Genomic DNA, 12,449 nt, shown 5'->3' on the forward strand with positions numbered 1-12,449 from the left:
TTAGGATTTTACTTTGCTACTGGGGTTGGCTGGATTGTTGCAATGGCGATATTAATTAATTTATCAGTAGGGGTTGCTTTTAAGGAGCAGTGTGTCTACTGGCCTTGTTACTGACGGAGGAGCAGGGAGAAAGTGTGAGCTGTGATGTTGGACTTATAGTCTTTGCTAGTTGGGGTGATATTCAGATTATAATCATATGTCATTCAGTAACCTTTTACTGTCATAGGCATCATCTGAGTATCATCCAGAATTGTGAGCTGACTTTATTGTCACAACAAAACACTTGGAGCATGGCTGATTGGTTGGTTGTAATCATTACGGTCAACCACCTAACCATAACCTTTAGAAGAGGAGATGTGTAACATCTAATATTGTGTAGCCTGTTGCTTGAACATTTTAATATTGAATGTATCGCGTATCCAAATCGTACCAAGTTTGACACTGCACTTCCCTTGGCCCTTAACAATACACGTGCCAAGTGTGAAGTTCATAAAATGAACTGTTCTTGAGATATGCGATTCACATACAGACAGATGTCTGGAATTACTAGATCGGTTCCATAATTATTTACAGGGGTCATAAATAAAACTTCATTGGTGTTTTTTTGTTGTTGCTTGCCATCCTGTGTGTTTTATCTACGATGCATTCGACTGCATTTAATTTTGTATCACTGTATCAACCAGATGACGATGACGATCCAAAAGATAACAGTGTGGCTTAGTAAAACTAAAATGCCAACAAAACCCAACAGAGAGCTCACATATCACATCAGTGTCTGTGTCATTATTGTAACATCCCTCTGTGTGTGTGTGTGTTTGACAGCCCAGTAAAGGGAGGAGTGACTGTAAGGAGTTGAAGATGCTGTGTGCAGAGGAGGAGCAGAGCCGGACCTGCTGGATGACGGCCTTCAGACTCCTCAAAGTACTTTCTTTACTTGTACTACTCCACAAGTCACACACACGGAGAAACGCTGCCAGTTGGCATCCGACCTAGCATTTACTTAATAAATTAACTTTTCCTGAAGTGTCAGCATTAATGTATTTGTCAGCACATGGAAGCGTGAGTTAATGTTGTCTCTCCTGCCTCCACAGTACGGGCTAGTTCTGTATCAGAGCTACAACATCCCCCAGCAGAGGAAGTCCAACCTACTGCCTTTCTCTGCGCCTGTGGTGAGGATCCACTCTCTGACATCACTCTCTTACACTCTAATGCCTCCACTCTGCCAAGACCAATCCACATTGATCCACTAATCAGCTGATGGTGGATCATTGGAAACCAGCTCAACAGAGATCATTTTTTGCATTTCGCGGAAGAAGGATTTGTTATAAACTGAAGTGAACTTCTATTCAAATGATGAATGAGCAAAGTGGTTCTCCAGCAAAAAAGCTTACGGTCAAGATTCAGGTCAGGCTGCTCATTTAAACAACAGCACTCTGTAACAAAAAGCACATCCCACACATAACATCTTATCCCAGAGTTTTTTACGAGGGTGAACATTTACATAACGCTCAGACATACGTTCGGCACATGCAGCAGAAACCCACATATTTGTATGCTGTTTTACACTAAGACTAATCACTCCACACCATGAGGTGTGGGGTGAAGTCTCATAAGCTCCTTTGGAAATAAAATAAGTGACAAATCTCCAGAAACCCTGAACAGTTTGTACTTTTTAAACATTAGACTTTTGGAGGGAGTTTTGTTTAAGCTCTTAGTATTATATAAGGGTACCCTACTGTGGGTCATTATGGTAAACACTCACAAATACTCATACCGGAGTAAACTTATTTTATTATCAATCAATTGACTTCGACATCTTAAAGATGATGTCTATGAATCTCTTATTTTCTCCAACCAGCAGCACGACACATAAAGGATTCACAATGAAATATTGCATTGCTTACACAATTTTACACTAAATTCAATTATTATAATTTTCAGATTATAAAGACAAATCTTGACAAACTTTCAGCATTCTCATAGACCAGAATCTGTTCAAACAATCATAAGTAAATCATTTTATTTAATTACAATTTTTTGTATTAAATGGTGGGCATTTGCTTTTGTGTAAAACAATATGTGACTCATAAGGAGTAAAAAAAAAAAAGTCATGGTTATCATGTGCAATTCGTCAAACATCTAACTTGGAACAGGTCAAATTTAGGGGTCCAGATTTTTTTATTTAGGAAATTGATCAACTTTGTGGCCCGGTGATTTAATGAAAAATAAACCTTGAATCATTTGAGCAGGAGACACAGAGGAAGCAGGGGGAACTGTTCTTTTCCTCAGTGCGATTCTCATTCTCATTCTGTGGATTGACTGAAGTGGGTCTGTGTGCAGACAGGATTTGTCATGCCCCACTGAGTGTGTCTGGCTTGTTTGACCTCTGACCCTTGTCTACCCCCCCTTCACCACACTACTTGTGTACCCCCTCCCCCTTCTCCCCACCCTCCCACCCCTGCCACGTCTCCCCTCACAGCGGAGCGTGTCTGAGAACTCCTTGGTCGCCATGGACTTCTCTGGACGGACCGGCCGCGTCATTGACAACCCTGTCGAGGCCCAGAGTGCCGCCCTGGAGGAGGGACAGACCTGGAGGGTAAGGAGGAGGGGGGTGAAGCTTGGCCTATGGGATGGATGAACATGAATTTTGATGGATTAAAGCTACAAATGTGTCATGATGAACTAAGATATTAATGAATTTTCATGTAAATACATTTTGGTGAAGGACCCTCACTACCATACCTCCACCAAGGAGGTTATGTTTTTATGCCTGTCTCTTTGTTTGTTTGGAAGATTACACAGTTTGGTTTTCCCCGAAACCAAAAAGATGCGTTATGGGTCAGGGAAGACCACATTAAATTCTGGCATAGATACGATCGGGGGTGGATCCTGGATTATTTCCATACTTTCCTTTATCTAGCAAGATATGGCAACTGATATCTATGAGTGTGTGAAGTCTGATGCAGCTTGATGGCATTTATGGGGTCGGTTGGGCCTTGGCTGAGTTGGGCGCTCTACTTTTACCAGATTTTGTGTCCTAAATTAAATACAACAACAAAATGGAGGGTTTTGGCTACATTAGGTTTTACCAACATATTTGATCCCTGTTTTTTTCACTTTTGTCTTTAAATGTAAAATTTCATGGAAACGGTCTGCATGAGCTGTTTACCATTTTAAACTCATTTAAATTTCCCCTCCAGCCCTTTTCTTCATAGACTTAAGTGAGCAGCAGCTCCACTTATCTGTCGCTGAGATCACAGCTCACAGAGCCAGAGCAGAACACAGCTGCTCCCTCTTTGTGGATTTACCATGCGCTGTAATAAAATATATGAACCTACAGATACCGTAAAGTTAAGCTATTGTCAGGGATCCTGCTTTTACATGATGTTATTTAAAATGTCAATTCCTCCCCACAGAAACGGAGCCAGCGTATGAATGTCCTGGGAAGTCCCAGCCCCCTGCACCCTTCCTCCCTGAGCACAGGTACTCTCATTTCTAGCACTTACACCTAAGCTAGCAGGCATACCGCAGGTTATATAAACACTGAATACCCTAACCCGAATTTGTCCGGTTCTGCTTGTGCGCTGCAAAAATGCATCAAAAACTGAGCCACCCTCACCTACCTGTTTTGCCAGATTAGCGCATTCAATTGGGTGTAACATTTCAATTACTGCTGATCGAAGTCGGAGCCGTTTAAAACCGGTCTCTACTGCAGAGTCACTTGATCCAGGAGTGAACGCTGATTGTATCCGTTCCCGTCGCAGATATAAAAACAGATGTTTGTGGTACTGGTTCTGAATGGTGTTTGTCTGTGTGTTCAGTGATCCACAGGACACAGGTATGGTTTCATGGTCGCATCATGAGAGAGGAGGCCCACAGAATGATCATACATCAAGGCCAAGTAGACGGGTAAGAGAACAGCAATGTTGGGTGGGAAAAGGTTAAAGGCTGATTCATGTTCATGTGAACTTGAACTGAAAGGTTCTGTAATTGTTCGAAAGTGAAGATTATTTATAAATACTATATGAATAAAAATGCTAAAAATTTGAGATTGAGCAGCTGCTGAGCAAAAAAAGCTTAGTTCTGTCAAATATGAGTCTAAACTCGTCTTTTGATGTCTCAGCAGCACATTTTACCTCCACCGTGCGGATTAAGATAAGGTTCTGTTAGAGTCACACTCGTGCTGCAGCGTATCATCAGTCATTTTAAATTCCATAGTCACTGAAATAGATTTGAGCAGTGTCATGTACAGCGTTTCTTACTTTCAACAGCATTCCTTTCTCCCAACACTTGAAACACCTCTCACTCATGTTGTGTGTGTGTGTGTGTCTCAGGTTGTTCCTGTTACGGGACAGTCAGAGTAATCCCAAAGCATTCGTGCTCACCTTGTGCCACCACCAGAAGATCAAGCACTTCCAGATCCTACCGGTCAGTCACATGACACATTGCTGCAGGAAAGGTTTAACACTCGCTGGTAAAATCCACTGGAGTGAGGCCCAGAGGCAGATCACAGCACTGCAGTCTCCTTTTCTTAAACAGGACATTCAAATAAAATGACGTTGGATTTCATGATCTACAGGGTTCAGCTTTCAATGCTGGATCTCAAAGGTTTTCACCAGAGCTTTTTTAAGATACTGCAATTCGGTTTTCCTTCATCATCAACATATCTGTCTGCATTTATTTTGTGAAATACAGAAATCAATTGATATGAGACTTCTAATACTGTGACGACAAACTGCATCGGTGCAACAACTGCATTTGAACACTGGAAAATGTTTATGAAAATGTCAATAATAAGTGAGAAAATAATAGACCCATTCTAGCATGTGTGTCTACAGCCAGGCTAGCAGCTCTATGAGAATATACAGTATGTAGAGTATTTAGGAACAACATTGATAACAAATGTTTAACGTGGCCGGCTTCTATCGATAGCAGGCCGACATGTTCATGATAGTGCTAAAATGATGTTAGTTTTATAGTTATTTGTAATGCCAGATGAAAACTTAAATTATTCCTGGGTGGTTAATGGGTATCTGAACAATATTTTACTGCAATATATCTATTAGTATTTCAGTCAGAGCCAATGTGGTGGACTGACCAACAGGCCTTCATCAACATACCTAGAGCCACACTAGCAGTATGGCATTGACAGTTCAGACAATAGGCTGTTGATGTGGATTTTACATATTCCCATTCACTGCCACCTTTAATGTCACATGATCTTTGAGTAGCTCATAGTGATAAACATGTTTGTGGTTTAATTGTCCCCTCTCCTCCTTTTGGCTGTGGTCTGAAGTGTGAGGAGGACGGTCAGGTGTTCTTCAGCCTCGACGACAGCGCCACCAAGTTCACCGATCTGATCCACCTGGTGGAGTTCTACCAGCTCAACAAAGGAGTGCTGCCCTGCAAGCTCAAACACCCCTGCACCACTGTGGCCTTGTGACACTCCAGCCCCTCCCCCCCTCACACAAACACCTCCACCCTTTTTTTGCACACCTATCTTCCCGAGACCCTGCCCCCCCCTAAACAGCTGCCCCTCCCTCGCCAACACAATGAGGTCGAGGAGACAAAGAGAAGTTAATGTCAAGTTTTGGGGATATGAACAACTCAGCCGCTGGTTCAAGTTCGATGTCCCAGATGTGCCGTGCTTTTCTCTGCCTTGTCGCTGTTTGGATGTTTGAATGGGAACTGTTTGGATGGTCCACGTGTCGCAGATTGTGGACCCGGCAGTCGCCCAACTCCTGCGATTTTATCACATGGACTTGTTTGTTTATGTCAATACAATGTTGACCATTGAGAGAGACCTTTCATTGTGAAAACACAGGACCGCTATGATCTGTTCAGCTATGGGTCTCTCAGATGGATCCCTCCTTTTAAAGTCCCCCAACCTTCCACCCCCATCCTCCAGGCCTGATAAGCTGTGGTTCCTGCCCACCCTCGCCCCCCTCACTACCGAGGCAGGCAGGAAACACCACCCTCTGACTTCCTCATCAATCATCAGGGATGGACAGGAACCTCTCTGGGTCTTATCAAACTCGATCCAAGAGTTTTCTCAACCTGTGCAGTCCAGTCTGGATAAGCTGACCCCCCGCCCCCCCCACCCACAACTCGAGCAGGCTTGACGCAGCTTCTCTGCTGTGTCTTACCCCAAGATCCCCAAAAACCCTGGTGCAACCCCCAATCCCCGCCTCCACGCAAGCTCACAAAAAAAATCGGAGGAGAAAAGAGAAGTGGCTGAAGGCTAGATAAGCAGAGCAGTGGCGAGGGTTTGCTGAAAGGGCAGAGGAATGTTTATCAGGGAGGCTGTAACAAGCCTCTCTTGTAGAGTTGATTACTTGATGTCATTTTAATGCTGTTTAATTACTGTTGATTCAATGCAGAACTAGTTTTGCACTCCTGGGCGGACAGACGACAGCTGTTCTCTCTAGCTAAATGAAGCTGGCTGCTCTCCATTCGTCGTCCTCCTCTTCCTCCTCCACCCCGCCCTTCTGAATAGCATGCATGTAAATTTCCACCGGCTCAGATTAGATTACAGTGGCGTGGGAGCAAAGAGAGTCGTGGCTGATTATGCAGTGCCTTTCAGAAAGGTTTGGGAACATCTTGGACCTACGTGTGTCTTATACCGACATGACTACACCACGGCTGCACCGTTACAAGACTGTGAGGAGGTGGAGGAAGACTGTTCAATAGACTCCTGAAAAGTGTGTTCACCCTCCAGCTTCTACCATTTCAGTCAGCTTTTAAATCGAAGAGTTAATAATGCTGTTGAATTTGTCTTTGAATGTCATTTTCTTTTCCTAAGTCTGTTCTGATCTCACTGCTTGCACATTTTAAATTCTCCTAATTTGACAATGATGAGTTGGAGCTGTCGGATTCTGACCACTGTTCCCTCACTCCAGAGAAGACAAATCAACAAAAGCACTCCCATGACTTTTTTTTTGTGCTTGAATTGAACAAATGACTTGAAATGTGAACTCAGACGACCGGGTGTCCAGACAGGGTCGAATGAGCTTCACTCGCCTTAAGTGAAAATCGTGAACTTTGTGTATGAAATGGAATCTGTATAAAAATGCACATACAGTAACACATTTAAGACTTTAAGATTCAACAACATCGAGAGTGTTAAAGGTTACGTTAAAGAAGAGGTTTCATATTCGTGGAAATGCTGTTTATCTGTTTCTTGCCAAGAGTTAAACAAGGGTATGGATACTACTCTAATGTCGGCTCGCTAGAGAAGAAGCTACTGTCAGCAGGTGATAAAACCCACCTACCAGTTCCTCTAAAAACTCACAGGTTAACATATTGTTAAGCTTGTTAAATCTGTTTAAAAGCCCAAGTGTAAAAACAGGAATTTGTGGTTTTACCCAAGGCAATATAAGCTAACCAGCTGCTGACTGTAGTTTCATACAGTATTTAGTGTACAGAGAGTGGCATTGGCCCCATCATCAAACCCCCAACAAGAAAGTATGAGTTACACTCATCTCAACGGGCCCTATTTTCCGGTCTGGTGGTGTTATTTCTGCAGATATTTGACAAAAAGTGTAACTTAGTTTTCCAGCAGCTGCGTGGTCGTCTGGTGGTGTCAGTGGTTGAAGTTGCGTTGTGGTGTCTGTCCCTCTGAGTCAAACAGTTAGGAAGTTTGTCTCTGAACAATCACACGGAGAAATCCTTTATGGGAGGGCAAGTCCTGCACCGTTATGAGGGATGTTTCAATGTGGCCAGAAAATACAGTGGCAACTATTTTTAATATCAGTAATTATTATTTGAAGCAAAATGACAAAAAACTGCAATAAGTCCTCTTGCAAAAAGGGATTTGTTGATCATGATTAATATTTGAATATGTTGACTTCTAGGAAACTCAGAGAATTGACCAAACAATTCCCCAATTTATCAAAAACTTCAAAATCACTAAAGAAGTTCTTATTCGCAGCCCTTCAAGCTCCATCTAAAAACAACATGGCCTCTGTCTGGTAGGTTTTTATAAGCATTCTGGGAGAGGAAGTGATAGAGAGAAACTGTACGTCTTAAGCTAAAAAAGTTGGTCCTCTGCTGAACAAAAACTTCCATCTTAAAGCCAACATGCAGAGGATTTAAAAATGGCACTGAGTTGAGTTGGTTGAAAGCAGCCTGCAGGCATGAAACATGAACATCAGCAGAATGGGCTTATTTTTCTAGAAACAAATGACTGCGCTGTCAGAATAACCAGTTTCACATGCTACATCATCATGAAAGATCCTCGAGAGTGGTTAACGTCCTGTTGTCTGTTTCTGGCCTCTCCTGCTGTTCTGTTAGCAGCAGAATAAAGAGCTGCAGACATGTGACATAACAGCTACTTAGCCTCCTCCTCCACCCCTCCTGCTTTCACCTGCAACTGCCCTCCATCCTGTGCCAGATCCAGTGAACAGGGTTAGCACGAGGCCGTCAGACTCCCTGCCAGGCGAACTAAACTCTCTAAGTACTGTCATTGACACGCAAGCCACCGCCACACGAGTCCACCAATCGCGTGACTTGACCAGAATCACTAGCTCTGCGTATCGCCAATCCGGCCTTTTGTAGTCAGCCAGGGCAGACTCTCTCCAGGGATTGGATAATGCTTGAACCTCCCCGCCCCCCCCCCCCCCGTCCCACCTGTGTCCAGCCTGTAAGCTATGACCCTGTGGTGAATAAGTGCGTGAGTGTGTGCGTGTGTGTGTACGTGTGGAAAGCCAGACTGTTGCATTCACTCATCAGGATTGCTAACTGCTGGTTATCAAACTTGCCTTTTTTTAGAGACAGTAAGCGGAAGGTTGATGATCAGTCGGGTTAAGTGGTGGATTTAGAGGAGACAGGAGGTATCTGCAGGTATCCCAGCATGCCCGGTCATCGGCTGAGGAGTCTTTCCTGTCTGTCAGAGAGGGATGCAAAGCCACATCGCTAAGGGTCAGCTGGGGGGGAGGGGGGGTGGCAGACTCTGTCCTCTCTTCCCCGCTCCATTTTTAATCACTGTGCTACAATGCAATCCTATACACATGTAAAGTATACAAGTATATGACAATACCAGTGTACAGTATCATTTGTTTTCTAAGTATGTGAAGCTATGGAGAGGACGTAGATCTAACACTGTACCTAGGTCACAGATCACTATGTATGGGGCGTTATGCTTTTGCTCATAACGCCATGTAAAATGAAGAATGATATATTTTGTCCTTTTTTTTCTTCTCCATTATTTGATTGTGTGTATATTGATATTATTGTGTTTTTTTTTCTTTGGTTTGCCACAAAATTACCTTTTATGAAAAAAAAAAAGAATATACCACATTATATACAGTATTAAATTAAGCTGTTTGGTTTTTTTTTAAGAGATCAAACTGGATTTTTGGCTTGTGTCAAATTCCTGCACATCAGTTGTCCATATAAGCTGACAGGCTGACAGAGTCCTCCACTCTGACAGCATAAAATGATGCCATTTTGTTTTCAGACTACGTCTTTTGAATATCCCCTCTCCGTCTGGCTGATTCCACTCATTTACTTCCAGGACAAAACTCCAGTAAATGATGGCAATCAACACACACACACACACTAGTGGGTTTTAATCGAAAGCACACACACCCACACCTAACCCATGGGGATATTCTTAGCAGCTTTTGTACAACTTTCATCACAAATAGTACAATTATACGCAGTAGCTCAAGAGGATTGTGCATTTCAATATGTCCATGTACTCAGATTTTAAGGTGCATAACAAAGTTTTTTTTTTTTTATTATTATTCTTAACTTAGCCTATTCTTGCAGCAGGTGCCTCTTGTTTCTGAATAGTAACAAGTCCTAAGTTTCCGTCCATCCACTCACTGGGTTCTTTTGCAGTCAGCTGTGAATGTGAAACATAATCCTACTGGAACTAAATCCTTGTGTCAGGTCAACGTCACATACAGGTCCCATCGACACAGCTGACTCACAGTGGAGGTGGAAGTGAAACTGACTCGGTTATGTTTTATTTTGGGGGGTTGGAGTCATCATAAGCTGAAGGCAAATAAATATTTCAGGGAAAGAAAAAAAAAAGAGCAAGTGAACCGAATCTTTTTTTTTTTTTTTATTCTCAGATCCCCTACTGTGCTTTGCTTCATTCTGTCTGTACGGCTCCTGGATCAACATTGTATCCTGTTCAGGTATTTTTGTACAAATAAGGGACTGATATATTCTGTGTTTATTGGAAATTAGAATTAAAGACAACATTGCTATAAACCAAAATAGGACTGCTGGTGTGTTATTGTGCCCTTTCCAAACACTCTTCTCAGAGGCTGTCACTCCTCAGTAAGAGCATTAGACCTTACGTGTGTCTACGTTACAACACAACACCTGCTGGTATTGGTTGCTAGACCACTGATAATAATGCTGCTGGTACTACTAATAATAATAATAATAATAACAGAGTAAACATGGATCAAAATCTAATTAATTTGTGATAATGCTAATAATAATAATGATAATAATGCTGATAATATTGCTTCTGGTCCTACTACTACCACTAGTACTACTGATACTACTACTCCTACTAATAATAATAATAATAGAGTAAACATAAATAAATATAAAATTAGTTGTTATATTGATAATAATAATGCAAATCAAACACACCCTCGCTCGGCGGGAGGGGAGGATTTGAATCGTCACCGCGGCCTCACACCTGCAGCCTCCGTCCTGATGATGACCTCCACCTCCTGCCGCCATGTTCCCTCCAGACAAACGTCTCAGCGTCGTGTGGTTTACTTTAGTTCGGCTCCTTCCTTCCATCAACCGCCACTCACACTGGGAACACTGGGCGGTGCTGACGCGCTGCTTCGTGCTGTGTTTAGAGTTCACACAGGTCATATATCCGCTGTTTGTCCCACACTGAACTGTTTCCGTCAGAACACAAACACCGTGTAGTTTACCTGCTGTCCTACACTGAACTGTGTCCGTCACAACACAAACACCATCATGTCGTTTACATGATGTCCTACACTGAACTGTGTAGGTCAGAATACAAACACCATCATGTATGATCATGTAGTTAACCTGCTGTCCTACACTGAACTGTGTCCGTCAGAACACAAACACCATCATGTCCATAGATACCTGCTGTCCTACACTGAACTGTGTCAGAGACACAATCACCCAAAAGTTGAAAGTTCCTCGTGGTTCTCATGTGACCAAATCAGAATGTAAAATGTCACATTTCAAAAGTCTGATGATGTGCCACAGAAGGACCCTTTTCTCTTCAGCTGAAAAACAGAGAGCAGTCTTTGATGAGTTGGACTGAAGTTCAACACCTTCAACCTAGGTTGTTTGTCATGTTTGAGAGAAGAAAGTGTGTGATCGCTCCAGTGTGTGAAATGGTTCTTTATGCTGATTAAAACAAACTGTCGCTTCACGTCAAAGAGGTGAAATGAAAAGTAAGTAAAATGAGTATCTGACTGATTTCCTCTTCTGCATCAGAGAATACTTACTGAGGTTCACTTTGTACAGGTCGGTGAGAAAGATTTAAGAGGCTGTGAGGATGAAAAGGAAAATGTTGTAATGGACAAGGCAAGTGGGATGAGGATGATGTCATTACGATTCCACCTAACGGTCATCAGATATAATTAAGTAATATTCATATAATTTTGGCGTCAGTTATCCTCTCGGAGGCCCGAAAATCTACTTCTCTTAATGCAAGCAAAGAGCCACTGGAGGGCGCTGCAGACCCTATTTTTGACTAGAACTTCATGACATTGTTTTGATGTGACGTTAGTCAAGTAAAGCTAAAACAGGTGCATCTCAAAAGAAATATATAACGAAAAAGTTGATTTTATTTTGTTCCGTAATATACTTTAATATATTAAACTTTAGTATATTGTAGATTCATTACAGGTAGAGTACAACTCGTGAAAATATACATCCAGTATCTCCAAATTTTCCATAGATCATTCAAAAAAAGGGCTGTAGGCAATTTATTTACTTATATACTTTTTAAGATGCACCAGTAAGTATTAGTTTCGCTGCCACATGTCACACGAGCGCACCCTAATGTAAGCCAACATTCCTATAAGGATCTCCTTGGACAAGATACTGAACCCCTTATAGCCATCATGAGTATGAATCTGTGTAATGTGAGTTGTACTGTAAAGCACTGTGTAATGGTCAGGACGTTTCACAATTGAAAAATAGGAGTATAGGTGCCCTCTGGTGGACAAATATGTAGCTCCATTATTGGTTCCCTATCTTTTCTTTAATTATCTGCAGGAATATGAACCAATCGTCAAATAAATGCTTAAATGACATCATTTTTTACATAATAAGTCTTGTTTATATGATTCCATGCGATAATAGAAGATCAATATCAGGTCCACTGGAAGTCAAAGATATTTTTCAGACATTATTTCCTAAAGTAAAATCTCAGTGTAAGGATCAGAAAGTTCACGTCTCGCAGAGGGGCTTCTCTCACTGCCAGA

The 12,449-nt window shown here is 42.1% G+C and overlaps 1 protein-coding gene across 4 annotated transcripts in view; it reads left to right on the top strand.

Annotated features, from left to right (window-relative positions):
• LOC133972864 (growth factor receptor-bound protein 10-like) overlaps window positions 1–10,227 on the top strand; it is a 43,740-nt gene extending 33,513 nt beyond the window's left edge. For all 4 annotated transcript variants that reach the window (XM_062410466.1, XM_062410465.1, XM_062410467.1 and 1 more), the window contains 7 exons: window positions 823–921; window positions 1,092–1,169; window positions 2,480–2,596; window positions 3,417–3,483; window positions 3,822–3,909; window positions 4,335–4,428; window positions 5,297–10,227. In XM_062410466.1, the coding sequence (XP_062266450.1) occupies window positions 823–921; window positions 1,092–1,169; window positions 2,480–2,596; window positions 3,417–3,483; window positions 3,822–3,909; window positions 4,335–4,428; window positions 5,297–5,443 (690 nt within the window). In that variant the 3' untranslated portion in view covers window positions 5,444–10,227. The remainder of the gene's footprint in view (window positions 1–822; window positions 922–1,091; window positions 1,170–2,479; window positions 2,597–3,416; window positions 3,484–3,821; window positions 3,910–4,334; window positions 4,429–5,296) is intronic.
• The last annotated feature ends 2,222 nt before the right edge of the window (window positions 10,228–12,449 follow it).

The sequence above is a fragment of the Platichthys flesus genome, chromosome 17, assembly GCF_949316205.1.
Source record: "Platichthys flesus chromosome 17, fPlaFle2.1, whole genome shotgun sequence".
Classification (NCBI taxonomy): domain Eukaryota; kingdom Metazoa; phylum Chordata; class Actinopteri; order Pleuronectiformes; family Pleuronectidae; genus Platichthys; species Platichthys flesus.